The sequence below is a fragment of the Triturus cristatus genome, chromosome 5_1, assembly GCF_964204655.1.
Source record: "Triturus cristatus chromosome 5_1, aTriCri1.1, whole genome shotgun sequence".
NCBI classification, from domain to species: domain Eukaryota; kingdom Metazoa; phylum Chordata; class Amphibia; order Caudata; family Salamandridae; genus Triturus; species Triturus cristatus.
This window is the reverse complement of record NC_140587.1, coordinates 812,576,343-812,592,073: the sequence shown is the minus strand read 5'-3', so window position 1 is coordinate 812,592,073 and position 15,731 is coordinate 812,576,343. Positions and strand designations below refer to the sequence as shown.

Sequence of the window (15,731 nt, the reverse complement as noted above, 5' to 3'; positions counted from 1 at the left end):
ATCCCGAAGGAAAACATCGAGAGCGCAGAGTCCTTAGGCTTCTGCCGTACCTTATCCCCCCCCCCCCATCATAGCACAGCTGGTTTTCTGATTTACAGACCTCCCAGTGCAATTGGAAATTTTATAACTACGCTTAATACAGCCACCACCTCCCTGGCCTTAAAATACAACAACTGACTTATTCTGGGAGATTTCAATATACATATGGACAATGGAAAAGACCCTCAAACTATTTCCTTGTTGGACACGCTGCAGGCCTGCAACACGTTTCCATCGATTTCTTCGGCCACCCATGAGAAGGGCCATACTCTAGACCAAATCTTTCACAACTTTGACATATCAGTAAACTTACCTCTTCCCATTATCTGGTCTGACCACCTCCTATTAAAATTCGTCATTCCCAACTCTGCCACAGCCCTCGGGCTAACGCAGGGCAGAGGGACCCTAAATACAGGACGTTTCATAAAATATCCACCCCGATTTTAGCAGATGACCTGGGTCATTCCTCACCAGAGCTGTCTGGCTGCCCTGACTCGGACACCCTCTCAATAGATTCATGGCTCCGAACCAACATTGATAAAGTGGTACCAGTTGTTTCCTGCTCCTCAAAGAGTTCGGTCCCACCAGCTCCATGGTTTAATGATTCCCTCAGATCTAGCAAAAGAAATTGTAGAAAGATGGAACGAAAATGGCGTAAATCCTATCCACCTGAGGACAGGAAGGTGTATAAAGACAACTTAAAAGCTCATTACATTCTCGTGAAGGCAGCCAAGAAAAACGTCTTTCAAACCAAGATAGAAATTGCCCAAAATAAGAGTAAGGAAATCTTTAGTATAGTTAAATCCTTTACCGCCCCGAAAGCCGGCACAAAGGAAGGGCCATGCACGGAAGAATGGTCTAAGCAAATAGCTCAATTCGTCCACAAAAAGATCTCCGTGATCCAACATGCCTTCACTATCAGCTCAGAGGAAGAACTGGCCTTCTACCTTGGTTCTAATAGCATATTTCACCTCTTGGATCCTCCATCTTCACTAGCTTTACCTGAGTTTCAGCTTGAAGAGTCACTGACCCTTCTCCAAAGCATTAAGTCTGGCTCTCCTACCGACCCATGTTCAGCGAATATCCTGAACCTATTAGCTCCCACCATAAACCCCACGGTAAACCAGCTCTTTAATGCTTCCCTCGCCTCAGGCAACATTCCGAAATTATGGAAGAATGCTAAGATTCTTCCACTGATAAAAAAGGCTAAGGCCAAACCGACGGACCCTACCAGCTACAGGGCAATCTCCTTTCTTCCGGCCCTCTCCAAAGTATTAGAGAAGCATGTAAACCAGGCTCTCCAAAAATACATTAAAGATGGGAAGCTCCTTCATGAGTCCAGTTTTAGGGCTAACTACAGTACGGAAACCGCTCTGCTGGAAGTGACTGAATTTCTCAAGGGTAAGCTGGACCAGGAAGGCAAGGCTGTTCTGATACTGCTCGATCTGTCAGCAGCCTTCGATACGGTCCCAGATGAGAGGCTCCTGGAGAGACTTGCTAACATCGGCCTGGGGGGACCGTTTTAACATGGATGTCATCCTTCTTGGCAAATAGATCTCAGGACATCTGGCTCCCCCCTTTCTCATCCCCGGTTCCGGCCATGAATGTATGTGTTCCCCAGGGCTCCATTCTCAGTCCTACCCTTTTTAATATATATCTATCCCCCCTTGCATTTCTGATAGAGGGAGAGGGCACCAAAATTGTTTCCTATGCTGATGACACTCAGCTGATTTTTACTTGTGAAAAAGGTACCGACTTTGACGGGGCAATGATTAGGTCTTGCCTCAAAAAGGTTTTTAACTGGCTTATGATCAATCAGCGGAAGTGCAATCCTTACAAAACTGAAGTTGTTTTCTTTGGTAATCCAGAAACACCTGACTGGAGCTCTTGGTGGCCATAAGATCTGCTGCCCCTGCCCGCAGAAAAGGAGAAAATAAAAAAACTTAGCAAATGTCATAGACAAGACACTTTCCATGTGCTTTCAAATCTAAAATCTAACTGGCGTTTGCTTTGGCATACTACGTATACTAAAAGAATTCCTGCCACTGTTACCGCTTGAGCGCAGAAAGATCGTGCTGCAGGCTCTGGTGACATCAAAGCTTGACTATGTCAACAGCTTGTACCTCAGTCTTCTGAAATTCCTTATCCAGCGCCTGCAAGTGGTACTAAACACGGCGGCCAGAGCCTTCCTGAGACCTAAACCCAGATCTAGTATGACTCCTATTCTTAAGACTCTACACTGGCTCCGCATAAAAGAACGGATCGACTTCAAAGCAATGACCATCTTCTATAAAGCTTTCCCTGGCTCAGGAGCCGGCTACCTAAATAAGCGCGTTAATCGCTACACAACATCTAGACCCCTAAGATCTTCCAATGCCAACCTGGCCATCGTGCCTAAAATATGCCGTGCCCGCACTGGAGGCAGATCCCTCTGCTTTCTAGGCGCAAAATTGTGGAATAGCCTCCCTGAGTCTCTGAGACTAACCACAGACCTACTCTCTTTCAGGAAAAACCTGGCCTTTTAATAACTGATGGGTCTTTTACGCACATTTTCCTCCCGCTGTCAAGCGCCAGGACACTCTAGTCTGAGTAGCTGCACGATTTATTAAATACACGATTTCATTTCATTGCCCTGACAGTACAAAGGAACACTTGTTCAAATTCTAAGGGCCTTATTTATGAGGTCTTGCTTCCCTTTTATGCTGCGGGTGCGTCACTTTTTGCGACGTACCAGCAGCGTAAAAAGTGTGCCATGTTGCCCCCTATTTACAAAGTGACGCATCTAGGCAGATGCGTCACTTTGTAAACCCCTGCACCACATTATACCTGCACGAGGTATAATGTATGCAGGGTGGGTGTTGCCCCGCAAAACGCTTTGTAGAAGTGACGCATTGAAATCTATGAGAACTCAGTGCGCCACTTCTAGGATGCCATTGCGTCAATATCTTACTCCTGCCTCACAGCAGGTGTAAGACTGATGCAGGCAAGCCCCATGTGAAAGGACACATTGCTGGAGTTGCGTCTATTTTCAGACACACCCCAGCAATGCATCACTTTTGCGCCTACAGATATGTCAGAAATACTGACATATCTGTTCCTCCTTGCAACAAGATGCACCATACAGTAAATATGAGGCATCCGTCATGCGATGCATCACTTCTCATAAATAAGGCCCTAAATGTGTTTACATCTAATATTCAGGGATCGTTATGTGTGTTTTCAATATTGTAACACAGCAGCAGCTCACCAATATTACTGCAAATAATTTCTGTGATGACCTCCCATTTCTTATATGTTAGGCCTTGTTTTGATCTAAAAGAAACTTTTTTTTAATGTATATTGCATGAAACAAGCACAACATTTCTCTGCAAAATGGCTGTACTAGATTTTCACACATCAAGTACATACAAACTAAATTACAGGAAAACAGTATTTAAAACAATCTGTTTAAGCAATATTCAAGGTCATTAGGGCAAGACTCTGGAGAACAGAGCTGACTTTGTCAGGGGGCCCCCTGAAAGGCTGGGGCCCTGGGCCAGAGCCCACTTTGCCCATGCATTAAAACGTCTCTGCATGAGGTGTTATGTATATGGGAAGTTTCCACAAGTGCCTTATAATAGTTCACTCGTGTCACATTTAGCATCCACCTTTACCCTGGTTAGTGATGTCAGATCTACAGTGCCCCCTCTTGCTTCTGCGGTATGGGAGCTCCAACTCCCAGAAAGATCAGCTGGACATTTCAGGTGCCTCTTTGGTGCCACCAATGTCTTGTGGCACCAACAATGCGTCCAGGGTCGTCTCAGTGGCTGGTGATGCCTCTTGCCTTTATGAGCATTTCTCTGCTGCGGTGTGCATGGCATCTACTGGTTTAATGACCACCACAAGCAAGGTCACACAACAAGGCATGCGAAATTCAAGAAAACGTCCTAGCTTCAAAGTTCAATTCAGGAAAAAATCGTCCCAGAGGTCTCAGTAAGTGCCTGGCAGGACACACCAGGACCTTTGGGTTCAGAGAACTGTATGCATTATACCCTTCTTTTTGAGATAGAGATTTAGAGAAGGATTTGGACATAGAGAAAGCAGCTGTAGACAGAGTACAGCTTTTCACGGCTTTATATGCTGCTCCTTGAAACTGTTACAACATGATAGAGGTGTACAAATAAGGGTTCTTGGCTGCCATGCTTCCCTGCAGGAGCCCATTGAAATCCTTGCTCTTGGTGCAAAATCACGTGCCAGGTATAGGTTGGTCCTGTGTTGGACAAGCCCAACCAGTCTATGGTAGTGCACAGGACACCATGCTGTACCCTTGAAGTTGTTGTGATGCCGCTTCCTGTGATGAAGACCGGGTGGAGGGGCATCTGATGTTGCTTCAGGGACCCTCATGACCTTATGAAACTGATTGTGCAGAAATGTCCATTAGAGTATTAGTAGCTTAGGTCCCATATGCATAGGCTGAAAGCTCAGCCGAACATATAAGTTCTTTGTTTTGATTGATTTTTTTGTTGTTGATCACTGATGATCTAATTAATTAGTGTGAGGCAGTGGAGATCACTGAGAAGTACTTGTTGGCAATTTCTTCCACACCTCAGTCCAAAGCTCTGATGTCTCCTTTGTGCTTCTGATCGGTATTGGTATTTAGGGTAGATGTTAGGGGTTAAGTGGCTGTCAATGTAAACAATCCTGGGTCAATGATCGGCCACAGCAAGTAGTTAAAAAATACCTCAAAACGAACATTCTTGAATTCATTCACACCCCTATTAACAAAAGACAAAAATTGATTGCCCAATTTACTGTGCACTAAGACAAATTCAAGTCGAATAAAGCTGCTTGTATCTTCTAAAGGTCTCCAGAAGCTCTGGCATCCCTGCATGATGGGTACCTCACAGCTGTGCATTTCGTATCCCATTGCCTCTGGGCCCTTTGACTTGCTGCATATGGCCAAGCTTTTCATCGTAGTGTATTCAGGGATATTTTCTTTGGTTAAGTGTACAATTCTAGCTTACAATAGTCAACATCCCTTTTCAGCAGAGTAGTGGCAGATGGTGACTTTGGTGAATATCTTGTCCTCCCTTCAGATGAGGGTTTTGCTCTGTGCAATAGACCCTTGAACAACTGCTTGGTTTGTGCATTATGGAATCAAGAGCCCTTCTTTTTTCACATATGTGAAACCTCTCTTTTTTCATCTGGGCCTTTTCGGCAACCTGAAGTTCACTGAGGACTTGATAGACATATCACTTGGGCTGTCCTTCCTTTCTCCAGAGGCCTTGGTGTTGCAAGAAGTACCAGAGCAATTCTAGCTCAGAGCACTCTTGTTTCCCTGTGACGACCTATGCACAAAAGCTTCAGAAAAGCTACTCATGGACCACCACTGGAACAAAACAACTCCTGTCCCCATCTCCAGCTGGCTTCATGGCCACATTTTCAAGTAGTTTGTAGGACTCGGACGGATGGTTGGAGTGCTCTCCCAACAGTCGAGTTCATAGGTGTGCCTGACATGCAACTTCTGGGAGTACAGCTCCCTCATCCTGATGAGCTAAGTTTTTTTTCGCTGACAGCTCCATACTCATCCTGATGAGCTAAGTCTTTTTTTCTCTGACGGCTCCATACTCATCCTGATGAGCTAAGTCTTTTTTCCTCTGACGGCTCCATACTCATCCTGATGAGCTAAGTCTTTTTTCCTCTGACGGCTCCATACTCATCCTGATGAGCTAAGTATTTTTTCCTCCGACAGCTTGTCTCCTGTCTACTCTTAAAAGCCAGTATATATTTTTACCAGTAATATCATATTACACATTAGGAAAACAAGCATGATAGGACCCTTCTTCGACCATGTTGCAGGCTGACACAGGAAATGTGCTTCTTGGGCACTGGATTATGGCATCCGTTTATAATCCATATACTGTGGACACAAAACACACAGGATTAAAAGCAGACCAGGTGCTTACATCTACCTCATAAATGGGCTCATCTCAAATACAGTGCGAAGCAGCTCTTCATCTGCTGTGACCTGTCAATGGAGCTCCTTGTCATAGAGAAGAGCAAGAAATGTTACCGGGCTGGACCATCCTGGGAGACACCATGTTCCTGAACAGGTTGGAACATTCTTTTATGCCTCTTCCCTGGTTCATCTGCTTTTAGACTATTTCCTCGAATTCCAGCACACCTTCCCACGCATGCTTTCAGAGAAAGTATTTAGCTTTATCACGTCTGTACCATTTGGGCAGACCCCTCACTTCTGAACTTCATCGATGACATTATCTACTTCCTGCCGCTGGAAGTAACCTCTGATTATCTTGGCCTTTCAAATCACAATGCAGCTGGTATCCAGGAGCCAATCTCTTAGAAGCAAGCATAACATCAGATGACAGTGCAGTGCTTTCCAGATGTAAGCAGAGGGATTTGACCAATCATTTTCTACCTAGACATTGCATTTTCACCACTGACACCCTTGGCCTGTTCTAGCATACAGGCTGTGTCCATCCATGTGCACATACTTAAATTTTTTTAAATTAAGTTTCTTATTTTATTTCAAAATTCTTTACTAAATGTTTTAATATTGCATTTTATACTGTGGAAAATACATCTGTGTGATCAGGGACTTATGCCTCTCACAGATCAACCACCACAACACAAGATAATATCAGTGAAAGCCAGCTTTTTTTTTTTAACTCTTTATTTAGATTTATGCATCAAAGAACAATAATGCAACACACTTGTCCATACATGGAGTCAGTAGGAGAATAGCATACTACATGTAATCTTATACACCGGCCAGGTACATGTTTCTACACAACACTGTCCCCCCAAGGCCATTCCTGATCCCCAAACATCCCGACATAGGCCCTGCCCCTCCCTGACAGGCCCCCCCCATGATTACATTCAACATGCAATGTGCCTCCAGAAGCATCCAGTCGCACTGCCTCATAAGGACAAGTGGCGTTCCCGTATGGCTCGCTGTGGCAATGTAGTGGTATGTTATGAAAGGGTAGCAAAGGAGAGGGCAGCAACGGGGACCCTAGCATTTCCCCCAAGGCCTCGTATACCTGGTTCCAATATTCATCTATGCTTGGGCAGGTCCAGGCCAGGTGTAAGAAATCCGTTCCAGGAGAATGACATCTGTCGCAGCAATCATTATCACGAAGATGAAACCTATGCATCTGGGCTGGAGTGCAGTAGAGACGATGTAGGAATTTGTAATGGATAACGTGGAACCTACTACTAGAGGAGATCATCTAAGTCTGCGAACAGCAGAACTCCCACTGGTCGTCCGTAAACACAATGCCAATCTCGGCCTCCCAGCCCGCACGGGACCTCAACACCACCCCCCCATCACAATTATATATCCGCCTATAAAGCGAGGAGACCATATGCGAAGGCGAAGAGGAGTCGAGCAGATAATGAAACGGTTCCAGAACAGGGGGTTCACCCGGATATGCCGGCAACAGTTTCTGTAACCCGCTGCGGAGCCGAATGAAGGCAAAAACTTCCAGGGGGGTGTGGACAACGTCCCCGTAGAGGAGCGGGAGATCACAAAATCTACCTTCATGAAATAGATCGCCCCAGTTCGCAATCCCCATCTTCAATTTTATTCTCCGGAACATCTCTTCTCCTAAGAGTGGGAGAGCCGGATGATACACCAGAGGCATCAACGGAGAATAGAGAAATGACGAGCCCAGATGGTCAGCGATAACACTCCAAGCATGTGCCGTAGCATGTACAGGGTTGCGGTCCGCGCGAGACGAAGGCACTTCGGCGAGGGCCGCCACCTCCAGCGGAACCGGATCCGCCAACCAGTGCTCCACCGCAGTCTGTGGCATGAAGGGGGAGGGCCGATACCAATAGTACGCATAGTGCGCCTGAGCACTGTTATAATAGAGTTCAAAGTCCGGTATATCGAATCCACCTTGCCCGTATGGACGCGTGAGTACAGACCATTTAAGCCGCCGTCTCCCCCCCCCCCCCCCACACTAAACGGATCAGCTCTGATCTTAATTCCCGAAAAAAGTAACCTCCCGGATGAAACGGTATATTGAGGAAGAGGTAGAGCAGTTTAGGGAGTATAACCATCTTTATAAGGGAAATTCGACCGGCCATGGTCAGCGGCAGAGTCAGCCACTGGACCACATGCGAGCGTATAGCGTCGAGCGTCCTACCATAATTCATGCACAGCACCTCCTGTCGGTCCCTGGAAACCCACACTCCCAAGTACTTCACGCCCTCGTCGCACCATTCCAGTGGAAAGTCAAGCGGGACTCTATCAATACCGTCCGTGAGAGGGAAAACAGCGGATTTACCCCAATTAATGTGGATCCCTGAGTACAGCGCGAATCGAACAAATTCTCTAAGTATAGGGTTCAGATTATCCCGAGGGTGCTTGATGTAGAGTGTGAGATCATCCGCATAGAGTGACAGTAAGATTTGCCGCCGTTGGCATCTCAGGGATGCCGCGAGGTAATTCTGCCGCAGGCGGGACGCCAGGGGCTCTATCGCCAATGCGAAAAGAAGTGGCGACAGTGGGCACCCCTGTCGAGTACCCCTGGTTACTAGGAAGGGAGCAGAGACGCGGCCATTAATAAGGATTCTTGCCTTGGGGCAGCAGTACAGAATCTGAATCCATCTGGAGAATGCCACTGGCATGCCCATATTTTTGAGGATCAGGTGAAGATAGTCCCACTCGACCGAATCGAACGCCTTGGTGGCATCCAAAAATACCGCCACCAGGGCAAGGGAGGGATCCGCGTTATTAAAAACCGAGAAGAGCGTCCGCAAGTTGTGGGAGGTAGATCGGCCCGGAATAAACCCCGCCTGATCTGGCAGTATCAGCCCTCCAATCAGGAGGTTAACACGATTCGCTAGCACCTTGGCCAGGATCTTCACGTCACTATTGATGAGGGAAAGAGGCCTGTATGAATCGCAACTATCTGGGGGCTTTCCTGGCTTAAGAAGAGAGACGATGAGAGTCTCCGACATACTGGGCGGCAATGAGCCGGTCTCATTAGCCTCCTCAAACACCTCTCGCAGAACTGCCGCTAGTGGGTCAATGAAAGTTTTATAGTACTCAATAGGAAAGCCGTCCAGGCCCGGTGACTTACCCGACGCTGTCTGCATTATGGCTTCCTTAATTTCGGCTAACCCTATAGGAGCCGCCAGGAGTTCCCGCTGAGCATCAGATAGTCATCCGAGGGTAAGCTCTGATAGGTACTCGGACATCTCCAAGGGCGATTCACGTTGGGATGTATACAGGGCGGAATAATGAGACACGAAGGTGGACAGTATAGAAGGCGTGTCACGCTGCATAGTGCCGTCTGGGGCCCTGACCTCTAGTATGTGATTAGCGCCACGCTGAGGACGAACAGCTCCCGCCAAAAACCTGCCAGGTCGCTCCTCCTCGCCATACGCTCGCGCAGTGAAATACTTACCGCGGAAGCGTACTTCTCTCTCAGCCGCGATCTTGAACTCGGTGAGTTTGGTACGGTAGTCTAATTGTGCCACAGAGTCACCCAACAAATTAGGGGCAGTTTCTAGGGCTTGTAAGGCTCGCTCCAAAGTGATCAGCGTAGTGCGGAGTGAGCGCAGGACTCCCGAGCCCTTAGAAATACACACACCCCGCATGGTGGCTTTAAAGGCCTCCCACACCGTCGCCACGCAGGCCACCGATCCCCGATTCCGGTCTATAAACTCCGTGATCTCCTGGGCCATCTCAGACTTAAACAATTCGTCCAGTAGGATGTTAGGCTGCATGCGCCACGGAAGCGGGTCGCCAACCAGTCCAGTCCTAGCCAGAGTGAGTAGCACAGGCGCATGATCAGAATAGGTACGAGGCAAGTGTCGCGTTCCCAACAGGGAGGGTCCTAGAGTCCTCGACAGGAGCAGGTAATCCAACCGAGCCCAGGTGGAGTGCAATGTCGACCAGTGCGTGCCCTCCCGCGTATCCGGGTGAATGTGTCGCCACGCGTCAAGCAGCGAGTGATGCGCCATTAGGTCAAGAACATAAGCCTGTGAGCGGGGGTGATGCGCAGTGTCTGCATTAGAGCGATCCAGGGCAGGGTCTAGGGTAACATTGAAATCCCCTCCCCAGATCAGGTCTGTAGACCCTATATCCAATATGACTGCCCACAGGGAGATGAAATGGGTGGGTCCGTCCACGTTAGGCCCATAAGAGGATGCAATGGTAACTGTAGCATTACCCATCCGTCCCCACACAACACAGAATCGTCCCTCAGTGTCAGTTTTTTCCCCTAGAGGCACAAACGGGGTATGTTTTTTGACTAGAAAGGCCGTTCCCCTGGAGTATGTGGAGTATGAAGAAAAGAGGCCATATGCCACCCATCTTGATGCAAAAGTAGGTGCCCTACGGGGGTCTGTATGGGTTTCCTGCAGTAGTGCTATGTGTATTTGATGGCGGTCTAAATAACCCAAGACCTGATGACGCTTGCGTGGGTCTCCCAGCCCCCATATGTTCCACGTCAATACATTGATCCTACTGTGCGGGTCACGCTGTACACTTCGCTCCCCCAGCACCATTACTCGAGGGGACACCAATTCATGAAGCGAGGTAGGCCTTGCGGCCAAGCCTCCGCGCCCCACTGCCCAACCCACCCCACGCTAGGAAGATACCATGCCCCCACCCCCAGGCCCCAATACGGAGATTGCCTGAATTCAAGCCTGGGCAAAGAATAGTGTGCGATCCAGTGTTCAGGTGTGCTGTCACAAATACAAATCCCCCCCACCCAGCCCAACCGACTTCCCCAACTCGTCGGAGGGAACCCTCCCCAAATACAATTCCCCTGTAAACGCCTCCATCTCCCATCCCACCCCCTCCCACCGCAGCAGCCCAACCCTGCCGGGATCCAGACCCCCTCCCATCCCTTACTGCGAACATAACTGTTGAATTGGAGTATACCCTCTACGGGAGACACCAGTGTGCCGGACCTACCCTCCCCAGCCCCATCATTGCACCCACCGCACCATCACCCCATTGGGCGAGGAGTCTACGTGGGATAGGGGGGGGGGCGGGGGGGAGGGCCAAGGCGAATCATATCGTCAATGTCCAGACCAGTACATCGTAAACATTGGGCAACAGCACATTCGGGTCCCCTGATGGTAATGTCTTCTCATCCCCTACATCTGAAAGAGAGGTCTAAAGGCTAAGGCAGCCCCCACCATGGCAAGAGCAATCACCCCCATGAGTGCAGCCAATCCATATCCGCAGCCAAAGGACGGTCCAATCAAAGGGGAGAAACAAGAGCAAGGAGGAATAGGCAATGCGAAGCAAGAAGGAAAGACAGACGCAGGGGAAAAGAAATAGAAGAGAAACCATGACAGCAGTACTCATCAGTCCGGAGCAGACATCGGAGAGCGGGAGCCCGATCGTGTCCCAGGACTGCGCCGCTGAGAGGCAGCAGAGGGCTGTTCTTTTAGGAAGTCCTCCACCTGCTGCGGGTTGCCGAAGAAAAGGGCCTTGCCATGATGAGTGATCTTGAGCTTGGCGGGATACTGCATGGAATATGGAATGTCCCTTTGTTGCAGCTTCTTCTTTACTCCTGCAAACTTGCGGCGGGCCTCTTGCACCATCTCGGTAAAGTCCGGGTAGAAAGAGATAGTGGTGTTTTCATGCAGAATCGGTTGCTTCTCCCTGGCCAGGCGCAGCAGAGTGTCGCGATCCCTGTAATATAGGAATTTGATGATGACAGGGCGCGGCGGAGCCCCAGGGATCGGTCGAGGCCCCAAGGAGCGGTGGGCACGCTCTACTACCAACGGCGGCGAAAAAGAGTCCCGACCAAATTTATCGATCAGCAGCCTCTCTATGAAATCCTCCAATGCTGCCCCCACCACTGGACTCTGCAAGGCCAATAAGGCGGACGTTGTTCCGTCGGGAACGCGCCTCCAAATCTTCATTTTTCTCGGCAATGACCTTGAGCAGCCGGTCCATCTGTGACAGTTTAGTTGCACCAGTCACGGCACCGTCCTCCAGCTCCGATATTCGCCCCTCCGCCTCCTTCAGACGCTCCCCGTGCTGGTCCAGCCGATGCACCACCGCCTCCAGGCGCGTATTCATGTTATCGATTTTGGCGTCGATGGAGGTTAGGCTCTTCTGCATGCCTAAAAGGATAGTCTTCCAGTCCACCTCCTCCTCCTCACCAGGGCCCAGCTCTCCACCATCCACAGGTGGCGTGCGTGTTTTCTTTTTAGGGGGGTTGAAGTGTAGCGTCGACTGCTTTGCGTCCGCTTTGCCCATGTTAGCCGCTGGCGAGAGCACAGGTCACCTATAGCCAGTCCGCACGGTGAGTTCTATGTCCGGGTGGCTCGGTAAGTACCGACTCAAGGGGCCAGCCACAGTCCACACCTCCAACGTCAGACCCAGGCAGAGCACACCGGGCGACCAGCCCCCTCAAGCCACCAGGAGTATTCCGCCCGGGAAGGCGTCCAGGCGCTCACCCCAGCCCCCAGCAGGAGCCACAGCACCCCTTCGGCCCCCGCGGGGACAAGGCCGCAAACCCACCGCGCCACAGGCACCAGGGTCCCAATCCGGGCAAAGAGCCAAGCAGAGAGCCAGGAAGACCTCTGTCGAGTCGGGTCCGCCGCCGCCTCCCAGCGCAGGTCCAGAGAAGGGACTTCGCCACCAGCCTTCGCCCCTATGCAGCTCAAGGCGTCTCTGTCCACGGCTCCCTAGCGGCGACCAGGCCCAGAAGAGCGCGCATCGGCCCCAGGGTGCGCAGGCCAGGCAGGTAGAGCAACGACGGGCACTCCGCCCGTACCTCCGATACAGCGAGGTCCCACCCTGGGCCCCCGGCACGATCGTCGCCCCAGGCAGTCACCGGCAGGGCCAATTAGGGAGGGGGGGGCACAGGCTCACCACAAGTGTTCAGCGGAGTGACAGCAGCGCCGACCACAGCAGACGTCTCGCCCACGGCCCACAAGGCCCAACGAATCCCCAGGCTCGAGTTGTCAAAAGCCGCCACTCCGCAGTTCCGCACCACGCGTTGCACTGCGCCCAGTGTCAGCAACGATCGATATCTTCGCCGCCAGGTCACCCACGGTCTGCAAACTCGCACCGAGTGGTCCCGCAAAGTTGTGCTGCCCTTCGGTAGCGCTGGGTTGTTAGTAACTGGCCCGGAGGATAGTGCTGCAAGGTTTATTTTCGCCCGGCCGGCGGGAGCCTCACTGAAGTGCGGCCATGATGGTCCAGCGCCACCTAGCGCCCCCGTGAAAGCCAGCTCTTGAGGGTAAGAGGGGGTGGGTCTGTTTCGAGGGACCGATGTATAGCATCACCATTGTTCACAGATCGAAAAGCGAGTTTGCTATCCATCGGCATCTTTAGTGTGGTAGTACAGGCAGGTAGGACTTATCAAGTAATATCCCTAAATGTGGCAAGCGTGATTCTGGAATATCACTGGTTGTTCTTATTGTGTTTCAGGCATTAGTCTAGTAGCAATCTGTCAGCAGATGCGTTTTTTCTTTCAGAATAAGGTTGTGAAAACATATTTTGTTGGGGTACTCCACATACATGCCCCCACTTCGGAGATCATCATCCAACTGGTGATTTGAATCTTCCATTATCTCTGAAGCTTGAATCAGTGACGCCCCTTAATGCCATACCACTGACCAGTCAACCAGAAAAAAGTTGCTTTGATCGCTGATTTGTCAGCCCACTGAGTCAAAGTTACAATCAGAGCCCTATACAATTTTCCAACACCGGGCGGTCCTTTAAATTATTCCTTACTGTCTTCCAAAGATTTTCAGATTTTACCATAAACCTTGAAGTCATTTTTCCACTATTCTGTGCTAATCTTTTAACAGGCAGGCACAATCAATCCTTAACAAGTTTATCAATCCAGATGGCCCTAAGCTTTACCTGTAGATTACCAAATTACTTTCTTCAGGCACACTGTTCCTTATGGTGTTTCTAACCCCATGAAGGAGCTCCAAGGCCTTTTTAATCTGGGTAGTTCACCACATTCTGGAACCAATTTTAAATGGAACATCTGGAGAAACCTTTTTGGTTGTGATGTTTGCCATCCTGTCTTTTTGTGATGCTTCGGAATCTGTCTGTGTGTTTAAGAGAGTGGGCATTGGGGATACCGTAGAATGACTCCATGGTTGCTGTAGCAACATTTGTGCTCCTCGTCCATCTGCCCCCTTCCTTCAGGTGAACCATCTGGTTCCCCCAGCCTCAAGTTTACTAAGTTGAACAGCCTGGTCAGGTCAAGAGAAAATGTGCTGACGAAGGCGTGTTGAATATACATAGGTGGTCTCCAATAAGGCTACCTTTTCCACATGTTGATGCAAGGAAGGGGCTAATTAACCATGAGTACTGAAGTTGGTTCAGAGGGTATCTTGTACTATTTTATGTAATACTTTTTTTATTTTCTAAGGTGTCCATCACCACTTGTTAGGGAATCCTATTTTCCTGATGTTACGTAAAGGTGTAGAATGAGATTAATTGGGTATCCCAATTAAGATGCAGGTCAGATGTTTTGTAGGCAGGAGGAGTCATTCGAAGATACTCTTACCCTATTTAATTGTGTAGAGCAATTTTAAATAAGTAACCTGTTAACTATTTTCCAACCAATCTCAACTTGCTCCCTTGCTAGGAAACTATCCAGGACAAGGAGGTACCCACAGGGGTATGTTTTGTCCAACATTTAAAGCAATAGACTTCTTTGATGGGTACTTTCAGGGTACAGCTTCTGTGTGCTGAGTCTCCAGCGAGGTGAGGGACGAGGTCTTTTGTTGTGTGGAGGTTCGAGAATGCTAATGTTTGACACTTGTGCACCTCTTCTTTGCACTCTGTTTCCTTCACACCGGAAGGCCAAACAAACCCTTTTACCAGTCTCTAGCTGACTGGCTGTGATTGCTCACCTCCTGCGTGTGTGATTCAACCACCAAGTACTTGCGCTGTCGCAGTGTGATGACAGCCAGTGGTCGACGAGACTTTTAATGCACAGTGATACTGCGACTTTACATGGTCGACTTTGGCCCTATTACCCATTACTATATACTAGAAATACTTCTTGTACTTAGATTAAACTATTTGCAAAAGGGGGGGCAAGTGTACAGTCCTTAAAATAAGTGCTGTTAAATACCAAAGCATACTACAACTGTTACCGTCGACCACTTGCTGATGCAAGCAGTAATTCTGTAGTTTCATCAGTGCTGTTTCTGAGGCTGGTACAAGCGCACAGTACATCCAACGCAGAAGGTGCAATGCATATCTCAGTTTTGTAATTTGGTCAAACACATCAAATCTGGCCTGTTAGATTACAGGGAGGAAAATATTTTTTTATACTGTGGTACCGAAGTATGTGCTCTATAAAATCCTGTGGGGGCCACCACCTTTGAAAAAGACTCTAGTTGCAGGAGCTCATTAAATATAAAGTAATTGCAAATGTGCCCCTCCAAGTCGCTTGAACATTTATAGACACCTTACCTGTAGCACTGAACACTGGCTGGGCTTGTTCTTTTGAAGTTTCAGGTATTTAAACTGATGTCAGCCACAGTGGTGAAATAGTTAGACAGAATGCATGCATTGATTCCAGCATTTTAATCCCAACGGTACCGCTGTATAAAAATTACTTTTGGAGTGTGTGTACTAACCAGCTTCTATGGCTTCTCTGGGCACAACAAACCAGCTGGGCCATCACCTCAAGGGAATCTGCTCCTGTGTGAAGCAGAAAACAGGAGCCACATGT

At 49.0% G+C, this 15,731-nt stretch overlaps 1 protein-coding gene across 5 annotated transcripts in view; it reads left to right on the top strand.

Annotated features, from left to right (window-relative positions):
* Positions 1-15,731, top strand: part of SPIRE1 (spire type actin nucleation factor 1) — a 490,495-nt gene that overhangs the window by 434,238 nt on the left and 40,526 nt on the right. Inside the window, exon 13 of one of the 5 annotated variants that reach the window (XM_085605849.1) lies at positions 14,634-14,666. The exons of the other annotated variants lie outside the window; for them this stretch is intronic. Coding sequence (XP_085461975.1) covers positions 14,634-14,666 — 33 coding nt within the window. The remainder of the gene's footprint in view (positions 1-14,633; positions 14,667-15,731) is intronic. 5 annotated transcript variants of the gene reach the window in all.